Here is a 19,324-nt window from a genome sequence, read left to right on the forward strand (position 1 = left end):
GACTCAAAAAAAAAAACATGCATGTGCTTTGTAAACTGATCACTGTGTGGTAAGTGCTGGAAGGGATTGCATTAAACCCTGTTATGGTGCATTCAGGTGCACTATGGCACATAAGATTTATGATATTCAGCTGCAGAACAGAAACCTTTTTTTTTTTCTTAGTGGTCTTCTGTATTTAATTTAGCATATCTTGTAAATGCAGTGTTATTCCGCAAGTTACTGCTAGGAGTGACACTGCATGAAAATTGTTTATAAAGTCTTATTGCAGCTGCATAATTACAATAATTAAATATCTATAATATAACTAGAGGAGCTCACTGTGATGGATTTTATTTTTCTTCAGGAGTAATATCCTAATTAGAAATATATGCAGGTTGAGATTTCTCCCACAATGACAAAAATTTAAAAGGAAATCAATTTAAAACCATCATGGCATGGTATGCTTTGATAAAAACCTCCTGCATGGATGAACACAATTCAACTCCTTCCCCTGTAGAAATATTCTGTTTCTCTAGGAATGTGATACTGTTTTCTGATTTCCATTAAACACACCTACAACATGCATTTGCAAAGTGTAATATAAAGGAGATATGAAGGGAAAGAGAAGCCGGTGGAGTCTTAGCGTGTATGTAAACATAGCAGCCACACTGGGATGCCGTCTCCCTCACTGCGACTCCATTCATTTACTGTATCTACATTTGGCTAAGTTTATTGATTCAGACCTGTGCTCTCCTCAGGCATTTCCTGAAAAGAGCAATACAGGACATGTGCTGCTCTTGTAAGTGGGGTTTATTTTGGCAAGGTCCGAGGTTCGGGGGGGGAGGGGGGGGGAACGTATCCCAGGACCAACATTCCAAGGTTTAGTTGTGGTATTCCCATTGGAAAATGAGGCAGTGCAAAAGAAAAGGAGTTTTGTGCTAACAGGGCCTCTGGACATCAGTGTAATTGTTTGCATTCCCCTTTAGATTCTTCTTTCATGTTAGTGGCATGGTGTGAATTATAGTCCACTCTGTGATTTGTCCTTGTCACGGTTGAGGTCCGAGGCTCTCTTCTTCCCTTGCCTCCAGCTGTATCTGTACAACTGTATACTGTGCTGACGTCTGATGGGAGTCACAGGACTTCTGGCCTTGATACAAGTTTGTGACAACTGCATCTTATTTACTGTTGTAGCTTCAGCAAGTTCTTACCAGAAAACAAGCAGCCTTCTAAGTTTTCTGACTGAGGTTTTTTTTTTGGGGGGGGGGGGGGGGGGTGAATCTGTACTCATGTGTTGCATTACCTTCCATAGTAGCACAGCTAACAGCAAAAAGATGAGGATTCCCACCAGCAGACTGATGGCAATGATCCAGCCCACTACGTAACCCCTTGGCTCCTGACTGTGCAGAGCCTCGAACACCAGCTGAAACACAACAAGACTTCGGTCAGTGAGTGAGTCACACTCAAATACAACACACGCAGGCAGGGACCCACACACACACACAAGGAGAGCACATTGAGTCATGAGTTGCTAATGATGCAATGTAGTGCAACGATAACCAAACAACAAAAACACATTTGTTTCTGTCTGCTTTAGCTGACGTCAAAACTCGTGACTTGAGTCAACAGATGTAAAGCCAAAAAAACATCATACATCAGGAAACTAATGGAATTTATTGAATAAAGTAAACAATAAATGTATCCATCATTCAAACAAAACAAACAAATATCAACATGGATTATTATATATTAGTTATTAATATCAGTTTATGGTGTACATTATCATGTTTCAAAGTAAATCTTTAACACAGCCAGGTCAGGACAAGGGTTCTATGACTTTTGTCCCACATGCAAACACACAGCCAGTGTCAACATCTCTTAAAAGCACAAACATTTTGAATTCACATTATTAGTAATGTTCTTGGATTACTGTAAAATGTTGTACACTCGTAGTCTCCAGAGGATGAACCTCGCTGACTTTGACTCTCCCTTGACTTTTCATAGAGATCTATTTTTGATTTGTTCCACTACTTTGGTTACAGGACATTTTAATTAGGTTATTAGCTAGAAGAAGTATTGACAATGTGTTTTAAAGGTTTCAGGATTAGTGTTTTCTGGGGGGGAGGAGCTCAATTTACAGCCGACTTTCAGCTTTTAAACTTAATACACTAAAGAGAAGAGAAAAAGCTGAAATACTTATATTTATCCCAACATAATAGAGCCAGTTAATAAGCTTGACCATTACTCTTTCATAGTACAGTGCCAAGCATTCATATGATCAGCGTAATTCAAACTAATAAATCATCCACTCCCTTTTTCAGTTTAGAGATGCTGTTAACATGATTGGTTGAAGCTGCTTCTGAGCGTTATCTTGTAAAATCGGGAAGGTTGGGAAACTTTAAAAATAGCTTTGTTCCATAATAAATAAGAGCTGCTTAGGCCTTTTCCCACGATGACATGAGTTAACACTGACCTCCAGTTAATTTCATCATGGACTGCTAGATAGATAGTGTATTGCTCAATTACAATGTCATTTAATAAACTTCTATTTCAGAAAAGTTCTTTGCTGTTTGATTGTGTGCATTTGTCATTTACCATACTGTCACCACTTAGTTTGATCTGATGAATTAACAGTCACTAGAGTGAAATTTTGTATTACTCACCGGTTATCCTGCACTGAATGGAAACTCCACATAGTATCATGAAATAGTTGATCGTAAATTCATTAATGATCTTGAATAAAGGTAAATAATGTGCATTCTCTGAAATGTCACTCACAAGCCTGCATAATATGTCACTGCAAACAGTAGAGGGACACTTTCAGCCGAGACTGAGGAACTTCACTGCTGCACTGCACACTGCACTGCTGCATGGGCTTTGAACACAAATGTGGCATGAGACGCCAACTGCCAAGACGGAACCGAGTGAAGATTAATCTCCGTTGAATACTTTCCAACATTAACACCTCCCCCTTCCTCCGAGCGCTGGAATCTAACCGTTGTTATGGATGCCAAAGTGCTTGCGTGATCAAAAAAGATGAAAGCCCTGCCGGCCGTTGCTCTTTGACTCTGACTTTCCCAATTTAACATGTGACATCGGTTAATTCCGGGAATGTGTGGCTGAAAGCGAGGTTCATTCAACTCTGCTGTGTGATGCTAAGTTTGCAACTCGCACACTTACAGCAAATACATATGGATTTATTTGGGTTTTGTTTACATGTCATAGTCGATGAGGGGCGAGCGTGTTATTCTGCTGAAAATCCACAGGCTTGCTGAGAGCAACACGAGCAGGGACCACAAATCATACTTTGCAGTGTGTATTCAAGACAGTAGGGATCCTGAGGGATATAGTCAGTGGAATGAGCACACTTATTGTGTGCTGAGAGAGTGGCATGGTTTGGATGTATTCATAGCAGGTCAGAACTTTCCGGGCACGTCTGGAGCTCAGGGTCAGTAGAGCTGCGGCCCGGTCAGCACCCTAATCACTTATGGGATCCCACTGAGAGCCCACTGGGTGCTCAGTGTGATCATCGCATCTGATCTGTTGGGCCATTCAATCACTCAGCAAATAACAGTGGGGGCAGGGTCTGTCCTTGAGCAAAGCTGAGGGCCCTGAAAACAGCCAATGGAAGTGGCACCATCCATTACACCCCCAGTTCCCAGCTGTTCCCTGGAATCACATCCTTGTGCAGAGTGAAGCACATCAGCGGCTCGAGGAATGTTTAACCACAGTCTGATAGACTGTACTTATAAAAAGAAATATGCCTTATATGTGCTTATTGATGTGGTGAGGTCCGAGCCCGAACCTGCCCTGGCACAGTGCCTTTGAGCAAGGCACACTTGTTTTGCCAGCTGCTGCCCTGTGTCTTAACCTGTGACTTTAGCCACGGAAAAAAAAAAAATCGATATAATTGATTTAATCCAAGGTTTAAAGGTTCAGTTCACTCAAATTACACAAACACAATCTCTCACTTACCTTTAGTGGATATAACTTCGGTTCTATTTTACCAAGTTGTGAGAATTAATCACAGTAAACAGTTTTATTAAAATCATTTCTACCAAATAAATAGTGACCATGAACACAGGAATTTGTGTGCATTATTCATGGTAACAGCAAAAGAAAAGGGTAAAATCTAAGTGTAGTTTAGAGCGGCTAAAGCACAATTCCATTTATCTGTATTGAACTGGCCAGGGGAGCTTTAAGACACAGCAATGTTGACATATATATATGTCATCTTCCAAACTCAATATGATGGAACTGTTAGAAAACCAAAACAGGGAGCTAACTAAGTATTATATTTATCGTCCTATTAGCTACTTTTCTGGTTTTCATCGATTCCCGGGACAGACATCAAGCAGCTGAACGCTCTACTTTATTCTACAGCTAATCTGATTTAGTCTGTGTGCTGTTTTGTGTTTGATAGATTGTGTTTTTTTGAGTTTGTCTATCTTTAAACAGTTGTGCTGTTGCTGATGAGGTGGATGAAAGCATTGCAAGTGTCTGAGAACAATCAAATTAAATAAATGAGATGAAAAGTGCAATAAGGTTAATAATAATAATAAGGCTTATAACACGTAGTCACATATGTGTCACATAGTCTGAGCCATTGCTATTCTTAAAAAAAAAGGTGATTAGAGCAGCTCCAAGTACTGCATTTCAATGCTCTGGAAATACATCATAGTCATTTGGTAAATAATTAGCTTAAGTAATATTGCTGTCAGTGTAGGTGGATGCATTGACTATGATATACTCACAGAAATGTCCTCTGACAGACCATTTGGCACCTCCACTGCCCGGTCATTGACTTGCACACTGCCCCTCGTCACAAACTGGATCACCGAGGAGCTGTCCTGTGGGTTAACAGAGGTAGGATCACTTTAGCTCTAAGATATCACAACAAAATGTTCTAAAAACTAAATGTATCAAGCCAGTGACACGCCTCTTACCCTCTTAAGAATTTCAGTGTTAAGCAGAAGTTTCATATCTATGCTCAAAGCTTCTTCTTTTAACTGTGGACCCAGACTGCAGGAGACCGTCATACACGCTCTTCCAGGTCGGTCACAGTCCTTTAAAAAACAACAACACAGAGTAGAGAGAGTGAGGGGGAGAAAGAAGCAATTGGGATAAACAGATGTTGTACTGAACAAAAAAAAGAAACAAAGAATTCTTCAGGGGTCGACAGTCCGTGAACTCTGAAATGTCAAAGTGCAAAGCGAGGAGCTGCATTTTTACCAAGACTTTCCGTCCTGATTTGGTGAAGAAGGCGAATATGGAGTGGAAGATGCTCTCTCTGTCCTGGGGGATGGTGCACGGTGTTGGGTTCCTGTGAAGGGTGCAGTTTCCTCGACCATCAGCCACCTGCAACATGACAGTGGTAGAGAAAAAGTGAGCTGTGTTGACTTTAGGTAAAATCAATAGAATAGAACTCAGTAGAGTGCAGACCTCCCTCAAAACCCAACAGTCCCCTTAAATGAAAACAAGCCTCATAGCTTGGGCCACATTACGTTTCTCAGCAACACATTATAGGTATAGTTACAGTTACCTACGAGCGGCTAAAAAAAGTCTTTACCGCCATGATACCACACAGAGGTTCATTTGGATCCACACGAAATTGCACAATGTTGAAGGAAGAGATGAAAAATTACTGGATCTGACCAAAATTGAATGGATTCTTCCCTGGCCCATGTCCCATCCTTTCACCAAGTTTTTGGGAAATCAGGGTATTTGTTTTTGTGTAATCTTGCTCACAAATGCACAAACCAACCAAAAAGAGGGGTGAAAACTTAACCTTCTTGGCAGTATGGTGTGTGGCATGAAGGTGAAAGACAGCAGGACTTTTGTCACGTGGCAAAGATCGGTTTGTATTTGGGTTCAACACCAAAGATGTGGACACAAACAATTTTGTCGCCTAAACTGGCCCAATCCCACTATTGTGACGGGTCTCCAATGATCACAGGAAGTTCTCCCCAACAATAAGCCTGTACCCCTCCCTGACAGAATTCCCATATGGAGTGATTTAGACGTGTCTGCTTTACTGCCCGAACCCCCCAAGGGAACACTTCCCCTTTCCCTTCTTCCCAATCTGACCTGAAGCTCCAAAGGTGGAAATCTGCTCCAGCCTTCATCATTGTTTGCTCTGCAACCACCCAGCGTGCCTGAGCTTTAATTACCTACACTTCCTCATGTCCTGCTTTCTACCACTATTGTTGGTGTGAGGAGTCTTAGGCTACACTAACGTTAACCCTTGGTGAGATCCCCCCACAAGCAATGTAAATAATGCAGAGTAAGCGAGAAGAACTAGAACATATAGAGCAACAGTCAGGAAGTTGTGTAGCATGTCCGAACAAATGGAGGTCTGTGTAGGTACGTAATAATATCTGGCTATAAAATATGAGTGTGCGACTGTCCGGTGCACCACAGGCTTGACGTGGTGTTAACAGTGTTTATGATGTGTGGTTGGAGGCTGGGGATGGTACGGGGCAGTAGCCAGCTCCGCAGGTGTCCAATTCCCGTTTCGTGCAAGCTGTCTGATCCCCTGAAAGTGATTCCAGATGGTCTCTATGAGGGTGGGATACAGTCAACCCTGTCGGCCCATTCACAGCAAATACAATTAACAGCTTGAGCTCCCCCATGATCTACCTATATGAAAGGGCGCGAAGCAAGGGTTAGGAAAACATTTCAACCCAGCAGGAGTATTATGTTTCTTTATCTAAATGCAAATTGTTGTGGGACAAAATGGTTGCACAGCTTCAGTAGCAATGTCAACACTTTCACTTAAGGTTTTCACTGGCCCGGGGGTGCCTCACACTAAGGTAATTGCCCATGCCGTGACACAGAGACCAATTTTAGCAGCTTTCTGTACTTAAAGGTGGAGTGGATACAAACAGCTGTGCCATGAAAGGCATGAGCTGGAGAAATACAAAAATGTGGCCGCATGCAGGTGAGTAAACTAATAAATAACGATTTGGGCGGGATAAATGATGTAGATAGACTGCTGTTGGCATCCACCTGTGTTTCTATGATGTGGAACATATCAGCTCCGCTGCCAGCCAGCCGGTTGGGTATCCTGATGTCCACAGTGGAGCCAGGCAGCCGACTGGGCCCCTTGTTTATGGCCTGGAAGCACATCACAAAGACACAGGGCGAGGGAAAGAGAAGTTATTATATATAAGAAACCGTACAATTTTGAAAATCCCATATACTCTGAGAAAGTTGTACCTGGAAAGTGAGATTAAGAGCCTGAAAGTTGCACTCCATGTCTTCCAGCTGGACGAAGCGCGAGGCGTCGATGGAATTTCCATAAACAAAGGAGCTTGGTGTCACCACGCTGCAGACAACAGTGTTCAGGAGAGAGATACCAGACGATACATTAACATTAAATAATACATTCTTACTCAAATGCACAATATATATCCTTTAAAACGCTTCATTAAAAAAAATCTCTGGCTTCAGTCATGTTATTAGCTGGACAGCAGGGTTTTTCTTTCGGCCCTGAGATGTAAGTCAGATGTGTCCAGCTTTGCTCCAAAGCCTCCCCTCACTATAAAGACAGCACACATTGCGGCCTTATCAGATGTCAGAGTTCTGCTGGATTTGGGCTGTTTTACATCTCTCTCCCGTCTCTGAGAAGCAGGGCTACGATAAAAGCGCTCAGAGATAAGGCCTTTCAAGTTGATGTGCTCCATCCGGACAAAAGCACTCCCTCTCCCCCCAGCAGATGGGCAACCAGCTCCAGTCTGGAAACATTCTTGTTCTTACCCAGTAATAGTTGTGTCAGTCTCATGAACCAGAGGGATGGACAGATCCAAGCTGTTGTCGGAGAGCTTGTGCTCAGGGTTAGCACTAAAGCAAACAAGAATGAAAAAAGTCATTCAGTGTTTTTGGGGATAAATAAGCAATTTATTTGAAAATAAACATATTTAAGTTGGATCTTACCTTTTTGCTTGAACTAGGAACTGCAATGTGTCGTTTTCCCCTGAGAGCTTACTTGTGTCATAAATTACTGCAAAATGATACTGAAGAGAAAAAGACAGAATAAACCAGAGTGTCATTGATTGTTCTATGGACGGTTTTCTGTATTTTGGTGCGAGATACTGAATTTTCATCCAGATGCACAAATGCTTTCGCCAGGTGGCTTCTGCATAACACGGCCACGCACTCTACCGTGATAACAGCAACCTCTTAAACTGCGTGCAGGCATTTGTCAATTTAGTTCCAAGTCACTCACGCGTGTGTTCTTACCTTGGTCTGTGCTCTCATGAAGGGAAATCCCACGCTGCATTTGAGGAAGTCCAATTCAATGAGTTCACAGGAAATTCCCTTCTCCTCCTGCAAAGAGACAGATAGACATGGGAGTGATAAAGACAGACAGACTGGAGACAGAGTGGGTGACAATTGTGGAGACAGAGGACATGAAGCGGAAGAGACTCAGTAGACGAGACGCAGACTGGGAAGGGGCACAATCAGTTCTGATAACAGGAGAAAAGCTTTGGCAATGGCTTTGGATTGTAAACTAAATACAAATCTCACAGTTCATGTCATTGACTACACTAGTGCAGTGTCTGTTTTAAACCTGTCTGTGTTAATGCTCTGGAGATGTGTCAGAATTATTCATTGTGATTAGTGAGACCGCCTGAAACAGATGTACAATATACTGTCACTTTTTATTGCTGGATGTTGTGAGCAGAGCTTTTTATAAACAATGGTGCAGAAGGAAAACTCTGTGTTCATCCTCCCTTGTTTATCTGCAATAAAGATTATATAGTCAACATTTTTAATAAAACTAAACAGAATTTGCCTTATTACTGTTCAAGTGTTGCTTATAAGTTTGAATGATTTACTGAGCTGGTGTCTTTTTTGCACACATATTCCACGTTAGCTTTTTCAGAGGTGAGTTAAGCATCTGAAACAATCATCAGAACCAAGTTCACAACTTTCCAAAATAAAAGTTCTGCATTTCAGATCGATAGAAAGCATTGCAGGAACAAAACAAATGTTGTGCTCTTACTTTGTAGAGTCATTGGTAAAGAGGAAGTGATTAAATGAATGTTGCTGCCATACTCTTGTGCGTATTGAACATGTCACTTGTCCAAATCAAATAGTGAAAATCTGACAGTGAGGTGGAATTAGAAGGTAGATATACAGTGCCTTGCATAAGTATTCACCCCCTTTGGACTTTTCTACATTTTGTCATGGTATAACCACAGATTAAAATTTATTTCCTCGTGAGTTTATGTAATGGACCAACACAAAATAGTGCATCATTTGGAAGTGGGGGGAAATATTACATGGATTTCACAATTATTTACAAATAAAAATCTGAAAAGTGTTGAGTGCATATGTATTCACCCCCTTTACTGTGAAACCCCTAACAAAGATCTGGTGCGACCAATTGCATTCACAAGTCACATTTGCAAGTCACATAATTAGTAAATAGGGTCCACCTGTCTGCAATTTAATCTCAGTATAAATACACCTGTTCTGTGACGGACTCAGAGTTTGTTGGAGATCATTACTGAACAAACAGCATCATGAAGACCAAGGAGCTCACCAAACAGGTCAGGGATAAAGTTGTGGAGAAATATGAAGCAGGGTTAGGTTATAAAAAAATATAACCTAACCCTGCCCATCACCCTGAGCACACCATCCCAACAGTGAAACATGGTGGTGGTAGCATCATGCTGTGGGGATGCTTCTCTTCAGCAGGTACAGGGAAACTGGTCAGAATAGAGGGAAAGATGGATGGAGCCAAATACAGGGAAATCCTTGAAGAAAATCTGATGCAGTCTGCAAAAGACTTGAGACTGGGGCGGAGGTTCATCTTCCAGCAGGACAATGACCCTAAACATACAGCCAGAGCTACAAAGGAATGGTTTGGATCAAAGAATGTTAATGTCTTAAAATGGCCCAGTCAAAGCCCAAACCTCAATCCAATAGAGAATCTATGGCAAGACTTGAAGATTGCGGTTCACAGACGGTCTCCATCCAATCTGACTGAGCTTCATCTTTTTTGCCAAGAAGAATGGACAAACCTTTCCATCTCTAGATGTGCAAAGCTGGTAGAGACATACCCCAAAAGACTTGCAGCTGTAATTGCAGCGAAAGGGGGTTCTACCAAGTATTGACACAGGGGGGTGAATACTTATGCACCCAACAAATGTCAACTTTTTTGTTCTCATTATTGTTTGTGTCACAATAAAATTTATTTTGCACCTCCAAAGTACTATGCATGTTTTGTTGATCAAACGGGAAAAAGTTTATTTAAGTCTATTTGAATTCCAGTTAGTAACAGTACATAATGGGAAAAAGTCCAAGGGGGGTGAATACTTATGCAAGGCACTGTACATGACAAAAAGCAACAGTCTTCTGCTGCAGCTTTAAAAAAGTCAACATAGACCCACCTCGGACACCATTTACAGTATAAGCAAAGTTTAAAGTTAGATAAAAACCTCATGTATTAAAGAACAGGGTCTCATATCACATTGAAGTTCCAAATTAGGTTAAATGAAAAATGTACAGAGCAGTGATGGCACACACACTTCCTAGGAGGAGGGTAATTGGCCGGCCTCCAGGCTGTGTGTTTGGAAGCTTGTCTAAACAAAATGGAGCTTCACCGGCTGCGCTGTGTAAACACTCGGGCCTTGACCCTGCGAGGGGTAAGAATTATTTTTGTGAGAGAGTCCGCTGAGAGTCTGTCAGCTGAGCTTGTGTGCTGGGAGCGGGGAAGAGGGCAGCGATACATTAAAAAAAGTGAAATAAAGAAAAGAAAAGAAGAGACAGATGGGTGCGTCTGGAAGATTTAGTAAGGGGCTTAACGTAAGTCATACAAAATATATGCGTTCTTGTTCCGCTGCCTCGTGTCAGCCTGTGTTTATAAAATGTTTCCAAATGCGATTAAAGAGGTGTGAAGGTTGTCTCTGCTGACATATCTAGAGGTGCACAGCATCATCTGCACTCCCATTCCCCTGATTCAGCAGATTCAGGGGGTGTGGCTGTGCCTTCAATCTTCATTAAGTCATCTCAAAAAAGCAGCGTCGACCTTTTGCATGGAGACTAGAGCAAGACCCTCAGGGGGTGGTGGTGGTGGTGGTGGCGGGGGGGCCGACGGCTCACAACTGGCAATGATGGAATTTACTCTATTTCCTGTATTCCTGCATGCTGCTGTGCAAACACCGCCTGTCCCTTGGGGCTGGGCAGGATCTGGGGAAGTTGGCCTGTTTACCCATCACCCACCTGACCCCCCCCCCCCCCCCCCCCGAGAGGGAGCAGAGCACTCAGGACATGCAGTCAGTTTGTGTTGGGCCTCCAAATGACAAAGTCTGTTTGTTCAGCACTTCTTCACTTTCTTTCCCTGGCTCACTTTCGGTCTGTGTCAGGAACAGATGCATGCTGGGCTTTTCACAAATGGCAGCACCGTTAAGTATCCCAGCAGGATTGTTTACTTCTGCTCTGGTGTCAGCTGAAGCCTCTGCTGGAGCTGTGTGTCAGTGAGGAAGACGATTCGCAGGAGGCCCACTCTCTGCATCTCCTGCTCCGTCACACAGACTGTATATAAAGATCTTGTCTTGGTTTAGTCTTCATGCTCCATCCACTCTTGTTAGATCTGACATCGGTATTTGTAAATTTGGCTTCACTTTGCTAGACCCTTTCCAAATTACAGTCATCCCATTCTATTATTTAGTCTCATCACACAGGTATATTTCCCAGCTGCATTCCCTATTTCTGGGCTCCAACTGATAAATCACCATGTGTCGGCAGCAGAACAAATATTCAGACTCTCTGTACTTTCTTTACTCAAGAACAAGCTGTAATTCCACAACATAATAATATTTGTTTAGCGGTCAAAGGTTAGCACAAGTAAACAAAAGCATTATCAGCTAAATGCAGTATGTATTTGGAGTATTAAAAGTAAAAGTAGACTCATTATGTTCTGCAGTAGGTGATGAAGCTTTAAAAAAAAAACACTGAAAACAAATGTATTCTTTTGTCTCACCATGTACACAGTAAAGTTTGTTTTTGTTGTTTTTGTTTGTTATGCATGTAGCTATTATGTTTCACTACTTTCCGATGTTATTTCATTTATATGAAGCACTTTGTTATTTTGAAAGTTGCACTTTTTACTTTCTTGCTTGCTTATATTAAGGAAGAAGTCCACTTATAGAGATGTATAATATTTATACACCAATAGTTTTAATTGGTGAGTTGAGTTGATGAAAATGTAAAAACTATTGAATAATGTAAGGCTGACATGGAAGAATAGAAAAAAGCTTTTTTTGAATCAGTTTATAGATTTGTAATAGTCCTGTAATGTAAAAAGTAAGTTTGAATTTCTTTAGATAGGAAGAAGATGCACTGTAGGTGAGTGTAAATTTGTGGGGGCCTTGTGATACCAAGAAGAGATGGGCCGAATGCATTGGCATGACACAGAAATATAAGCTATATATATGTACAAACACCTATAAAAACAAACAAATTGAATACGACCCAGCTCATGTCACATTAACGTATAAACCTTTTTTGCATTATAACCTCTGCCAAAAAAAACATCAGGCCAGAGCTCTTTCTCTAAAACGACAGACGACTCAAATATTTCGGCGATAAAAAAATGAAAACACAGGAGCTGGTGCGGGGGAGTGAAGGCTGTGGCTCCTGAAACCAATTCACTCAGCTCTCTGACAGCTTGTGTTGCAAGAACAACAGAGGAAATAACACGCCCCTCTGTTGAGAGAACATGGGAGGAGAAGTCCACGCTCCACTCACTGGTGCAAAGGCCACGGGGGAGTAATGGGGCTGATGCTAACTTTCATTTCATAAGCTCGGGCTTCTCCAGCAGTAATTAGAAATGTCTAACAGGAGCATATGGCAGCGAATCTGCCCGGTGGCCTCTTTGTCATCTCCTCACTTCCTGTCCCCTTTGTGCAGCAGGTCCGTCCCGACTTATCAGTTTCCCCAAACACAACAGGCCTCTGTGGCTCCTGGAAACCCGACACTTAATGTGAGCCTGGGTAATTAGATTAGCTATGAAACGGAGACTGAAGCGCTGTTATTCTAATATTTGCCTGCAGCATGTATTCTATATAAATTCAATTTCAGCTTTGTTGGGGGGTTTTAAATCATGTCACGAGTTCGGCGCTTGACAGAGATGGTCATATCCATCACTGGGGGGGGGGCGAGCCAGCTGGAGGATAAACACGAGGTCCATTATGGGAAGGGGGGGGGGGGGGGGGGGGGGGCGCTGATGGATGTGGCCCCTGCCCTGGAGTATCTGAGCTGCTGAACCCGTGCAGGGCGCTTTCTGACGTGGCGTCTCTCTCTGTCAGCTGCGAGCCGATCTGCTGCTGCTCTTTGCAACAAGTGAGCAAACAGACGTGAGGCGGAGGCAGAGGTGGGCGCTGTGAAATCCATCCACACGCAGTGAAAGGAAAATCTATCAGGTTTAACGTGGGATGGTAGGGGGCAGATAGTTCTTTAACAGACTGTTGTTCCGTTAGAGGCCGACGAGTGTGAGGAGCAGGTTTGATCAATACCTGGGAAACTCTGCAAACCTACGCATTTTAGGACTTTTTTCCTTTGATGCCGGTGTCACCTTTGAGACCCTGACTTTATGAGGAGAGTTGATCCTCTGGGGCTGGTGACCTCCAGGAAATAAAAGCCCAAACTTCCTACGAGAGTCACTCTCTCACTCTCCTGCTCTCCAACAACCTTAGGTTTTGTTCTCATTGTATTTTAACTTCACATCCCAAACTTTGGTCGGTTGGTCAAACCACCTTTCACACCAGTAAGTTTGTTTCAGACAAACTGAAAAGTCCAAGGGTCTGGACCAAAACGAGGTGTGAAAGCTCCCTGACACATAATACTATTTACTGTTCATTTACATCTGTGTCGTTTTTGTCATGACAACATGAATAACGATATTAGAACAGTGCATGCGTGAAGCTTGAGGTAATATAAATTATGGGATTTGTTCTCATGCACACAGCTCGTATGTTTCAGACACGCTGCGTCTGTCTTGTAGGATTCAGAGAAGCGTACGACAGGTCGGCCAGAGGAGCTGATGTCTGACATGCGACAGCTGCAGTTTCTGCTGCTGTGGCTCGCCTGCTCTTTATCCTTTCATCAGGGCTGCGTCTATGACCCAGACACGGCTTTAAATCCAACTGTCCTCTCCCAGATCGGTTCTTTTCTACGCTTCACTGTTTAGGCTGCGCTCCTGACATATAATCAGTCTTTTTTTTTTTTAAATAAACCATCTTTTAGAAAATGAACGTCCCCAGTGGAAAAACTAAAGATCTAAAGATATTCACCTGAGTGTGTAAAATACGGTCACGTGTAACATTTCTACTTTGGTTGCAATAAACAGCTGATTCCCCAAGAGCCACAACTGACCTTCTGCCAGAAGTTGATGTAGAAAACCTCTCGGGTGAAGTTGAAGTAGATGTTGGTGTCGTAGGCGTCGTCTCCAGCGTTGGAGATGGTCAGGTTCAGAGAGACGTTCCTCACTCCGCCGAGGGCTAAGTGGGGTTTGCTGTAAAGCCTGATGGGGAAATGAAGTAAACAATGTATTTCAGAAAATAAACAAACTGCTTATAAATAAATGTGGGATGTTAAAGGAAAGGAGAGGGCAAATACTTCTATCAAGACGGCATCTGAGTTTGTTTTACTTTGAAGAGTAAACAAAGAGAAGTGATCTTCAAGTAGTAATAAATGTTGCAACTGGTTACCATGACAGATGTAAACCTTTACTAAACTCCTACAGGGTGCAGATGATCCAGCTCAAAAAGAAAGGGAACTCCCTAGCTATGGAAAAACATATGGATATCCTCCAAGCATGTGTCATGGTTCCACTACCCACACCCACATGGCCTATGACGTCAGCTTGCACTGGAAGAAAAGACAAAGGCAGAGAATTTAAACAGTGAGGTCAGAGGTTGTTGTTGTTTTTTTTACCCAGAAAGCAGCAGTTTCCCATGAAGCCTCAGGTCTGCGGCGCAGTCGTCCGACAGGCAGTTCTTCTCGAACCACGTCTGGAGAGGAAACAGCAGAGTACACAGTTCAGATGAGCTCATGCTCACAACCCACCAACTCCATGTTCAGACTAGGGGGCAGTGTTGTGCTGATGTTGGAGCCATGCAGCAGAAGGGCCAAGACTCTTTGACTCTCTCTTTTAATTAGTCGCAGGGTGGTCTTTGGTTTATGGCTCAACCCTGAAAGGGAACTCGCAGTCGAGCGTTCGACTTCGATGAGTTTCAGATGAATGGATTCTGTAGCTGCTGAGAGACGCAAATCCCGCCGCTTTAGCGAGAAGTGCAGACAGTGGGGGGAAACACATGTGGGGCAGGTTAGAGGTGGTTGCAAAGCAAATAAATGAACCGGTCTTTTTTGGATTCCACTCAAGAAAAGCTAACACAGACAATAATAAGCTGGTAACTAACACCGAATCATTATAACCTCAATTTTGAGCTATTTCCTTCATTCCTTCTGTGGCGCTGCAAGGTGTCAGGTGTGGGCGAGGAGTTCACGTTCAGAAGCAGCAGAGGTGATGAACTGTATCAGGATTGATGGAAAGCTCAGATCCTCTGAGTACAGGAGGAGGATTAACATTAAACAAATGCTGTTGTAAGTCGTGTGATCTCAATCTTAATAAAAATGCAGAATGATACATTAGCTGGATGAAGAAGCTTCTGTCCGGGGGAAAGAAATTCTCTCTGATGCCTGTCTTGCTCAGATCAATAAATGAGCTACATGATATTAGGGCTAGAATGTTTTTTGGTCATAATTAAGTTTTTTTTTTACTCTCAATCCCAAATTAAGCGATTTTTCAAGGTAAATTAGGAAATCACTCATCCCTACACATCTTTAAGACCTATTTTCCAGAAGCTACATTTAGAAGGTTTGGACACTTAATATTTAGGTGCTACTGATCGGTGCTTCACCTCATTCCTCACTGCGATCTTGTTTCCTTTCCTCCAGCGCAGCACAGGCGTGAGCGCGGGCAGGTCTCGCTCCTGGTGTCCGGCCAGCACGTGCTTCCCGAGGCTGTACGCCACCTCGAACGTGATGGCGGTGAACACATCCTTCACGTCTTTCTGCAGGGAACATGAACAAACATAAAAGGTCTAATCCAAAGAATTTGTCCCGACCATACATACACAAAACTGTTCAAACTAATCTCAACCTCAAAGCAATAACTTGTGAGAGCCCTGGGCGATTATAGCAATTTAACATCTTTCTCCAATTGACACTGGGCGCACACACAGATTGCACTGCAGATTATGAGATCACACAGTCGGGATATGATGTTATCAATCACAGAGCCAGAGATCCACATGGATGATTGCACATGTAAGTCAACGATAAACCACAGAATCATCTCAACTGGTTTTAATGGCCGTGCGACACGACTCATCAATTACTGTTTCTTTTTGTCATTCTGCTGAAGCAGTAGAATTAGGGCCACCGTTCTCAGCAGAGCGAACACATGGACCTTCTTATAAAAGAAAAACCTGCTGGCACTGCCACTGAGAGCTATCTGTGCAGTTTCTGGCAGCTCCATGTGAGACCACAGAAGAAGTGTTGGATTTGGCACGCGTCTTGGAAACAATGCAGACAAAATGAAAACCGAGCTTGAACGTGATCAAACCCCATATCTTCATTAGATGACAGCGCTGAAATAAAGACATGGGAAAAGCAGATAAGAATGTTGCTTTATCGTCTCTCCTTTCTATCACAGCTCCACTCGGCTCTTTGAAGGCCGCTCGGTTGGTCTGACTCTGAAAGTGATGCCTAAAAGCTGCCGCAATCATACAGCGGGCAACCTGTGCCCCTCTGCCCAACTGATGTCTGCCGGCACGGAGCCGAACCCACAACGTCAACACAAAGGACTTCCCTGTGTTTTCGGCTGGCCACTTGTACTTTTGCCCTTTCTCTCTCTTTTGTCTGTTATCAGAGTGTTTTTCCACCCATCCTCTTTCCTCAGGCAGGGCCGGTCGGAGCTTTGAACACATTTAGGCAACAGCAGCGGAGGACCCACCCAACTCATCAACAGTGAGGGAGGTACTGCAGGAAGGAGCGGCCGTTAGTGCAGGCAGGACATGAGTAGACAAAAACAGAAGATTTGGGGCTCATTTGGGAAACGGTGCTGCACACAGATAAAACATGCGGCTGCTGATAATATAAGAGAGTTTTAGGGATTTTCTGAAACTATCTGATTGTCTTAATAAGACTGAAAAAAAAGAAGTTTTATTGTTAATTAATATGTTATTCTCTTGACTTATCAAAGTTATTAAAGTTTTGAGTTCAAAACCTAAAGATATTCACTTTCACTGTGATATTTTTTTCACAAAAAATATAAAGATTTTTTGGGGTAGTTCACCTTTAATGACAATTCAGTGCAAACATTAGATGAAGAGAGAGAATCAGGAGGACTCGCAGCCAAAGGCCTATTGGAACCGAACCTGCGGCCATATTCAAGAGGACTAAAACCTTCGACTTGACCCATTTTGAGCGTCTGCAGCCATTCCCAGCTCTGTGGGGCTGAACTCTTCACACAGCAGCGCTTTGACCTTCATGTTAAAATCACAATGTTAACATATTCACAATGACAGCGCTAACAAGCTGATGCTGAGCAGGTATCAGCAGCAGCTGAGTCGACAGCAGTGCACATTTTTGTCCGGCTTTGCAGGACGACATCCTCTCAGCAGTGAGCTCACACGTCTCCGGTAAGAAGGCAAAAACAGTTATCAGTCACTACCTGCACTGCTTAAGACTAGACTTGGTATCACAGTGCACTTTAACCATATATAGGGTTATAATGCTTCCAGTTAAGCAGACTGGACCGAAAAAGGCGAGAGCATTTCCCAGTTACCATTTTATTTTGCAATGATCGAAATGTGTGATAATAATGTAGTGAGATGTAAACAATTAAAGACTCTTTAATTTTCCTCTGAGCAGTGATTTTCAGTGTAACTTTACCAAGGGGAAAATAAATCATTGTAAACAGAAAATGCTTAATGCTTGAAAGTAGATGTTTCTGTCTTGTCAAACTAATGTTTAAATAAGGATTCTATATACTTGAAGTGGATGCTTTATAGAGAAGTACCTTATATTGTTAAATATAAGTCAAATGTAGTTAGACAAGACAACGATAATCAATATGTACAGGATAATCAATTTCTACTAAAGACAACACCAACTACTATCTATCTTAATAAACTTGGTTAGATCTGCAGTTTTTGTGTAGGCAGCAGATACGGCTGTAAACTTTTTCTGTCCTACTTGTTCTTTGACGTTAATCTTGGGCCCAAACTACCCACTGAAACAGTAGCAGTGGTCAAGTAAGGCTGGGTAACAAAGCTCTTAAAAAGTAATTGACCTCACATCCATCCCTGGAGTACAATCCATGCCTCATTGGACTTACAGAGGTGGTGTTGTTCTGCTAGTGTGTCGGCTCAGCTGGGAGGTAACATGACACAGTGTGGCAGTCAGCGCCGGACAGGAGGTGGTAGACTATGCGTGGCACTGGCAGACTCCTCAGCCTCAGTGGCCATTAAAGCAGAATGCCTGAAATGGCCCCTGTCCTCTGGCCTCCGAGTGAACTGACCCCCTGGGAGTTGGCTGCTCGGGTCTCCAGCCCCAAACTCCCACCGCTTATCTCACATTTTCACTGGCCACAGGGGAACCGAAGGGCATTATGACCTGAAATGAAATGTGTGTTTGCACAATCTCAGTCTTTAAGAGGGACTTTTATGCACAAGTAAACAGGCCCAATCCTTCCATTAAACCAGTTTGACATTGAGGGTTTTCCACATTTTTTAACAGAGCATATGTTATTATAAAGATACAGGATGGTTTTCTTCTTGAAGCACAGATTGCTAAATAACTGTGGAGCCCCCAAGACTCAAAGCGAGCTCAAACTAAAAGTGTCAGCGGCTGTTCAGTAACACTTGGCCCTAAGTTTTTATTATCCCTTTATCAATGCTGCCAATTGCCCCTCCCGCATTTACCCCCTGCTCCTCTCATTTACTCCCTCCCGATCCTGCTTTTAATTCGTTTATTTATGGAACATAGGAATTCCTGAGCTCCAGCTGAGAAGGGAAACGGCTGGTGTTAACTGCCTGCCACACATTATTTAATGGGAAGAAACCCAACAACTGCTCCTTACATGACGGGGCGTTCACAAGAGAAAACTTTGTCACAGGTCATTTTCTGCTCGAAGGCTCCCACTGGTTTACTACACATTCAAACATAAAGGCCGCAGGGTGTGTCCCTGATCTCAGATCACACAGAACAAAGCTGGGATTTATGCTCCTTAAAGGTCAGAACAACGAGAGTGGACACATGAAACAGCAGG

The 19,324-nt window shown here is 42.9% G+C and overlaps 1 protein-coding gene and 1 long non-coding RNA gene across 2 annotated transcripts in view; one reads left to right on the top strand and one right to left on the bottom strand.

The window, feature by feature from the left end:
- The window catches only part of itga9 (integrin, alpha 9), a 53,051-nt gene that overhangs the window by 2,873 nt on the left and 30,854 nt on the right, over positions 1-19,324 (bottom strand). The window contains exons 16-27 of the mRNA XM_053435838.1: positions 15,909-16,061; positions 14,923-14,999; positions 14,362-14,509; positions 8,218-8,304; positions 7,912-7,991; positions 7,735-7,818; positions 7,195-7,303; positions 6,985-7,092; positions 5,209-5,334; positions 4,923-5,042; positions 4,731-4,826; positions 1,280-1,399 (exon numbers count right to left, since the gene is read on the bottom strand). Coding sequence (XP_053291813.1) covers positions 1,280-1,399; positions 4,731-4,826; positions 4,923-5,042; positions 5,209-5,334; positions 6,985-7,092; positions 7,195-7,303; positions 7,735-7,818; positions 7,912-7,991; positions 8,218-8,304; positions 14,362-14,509; positions 14,923-14,999; positions 15,909-16,061 — 1,308 coding nt within the window. The remainder of the gene's footprint in view (positions 1-1,279; positions 1,400-4,730; positions 4,827-4,922; positions 5,043-5,208; positions 5,335-6,984; positions 7,093-7,194; positions 7,304-7,734; positions 7,819-7,911; positions 7,992-8,217; positions 8,305-14,361; positions 14,510-14,922; positions 15,000-15,908; positions 16,062-19,324) is intronic.
- Positions 15,991-17,914, top strand: LOC128453125 (uncharacterized). Its single transcript, XR_008341477.1, has 2 exons — positions 15,991-16,089; positions 16,706-17,914. It is a non-coding gene; the product is annotated as an uncharacterized LOC128453125 (long non-coding RNA).

Source organism: Pleuronectes platessa, chromosome 12, assembly GCF_947347685.1.
Source record: "Pleuronectes platessa chromosome 12, fPlePla1.1, whole genome shotgun sequence".
Taxonomy (NCBI): Eukaryota; Metazoa; Chordata; class Actinopteri; order Pleuronectiformes; family Pleuronectidae; genus Pleuronectes; species Pleuronectes platessa.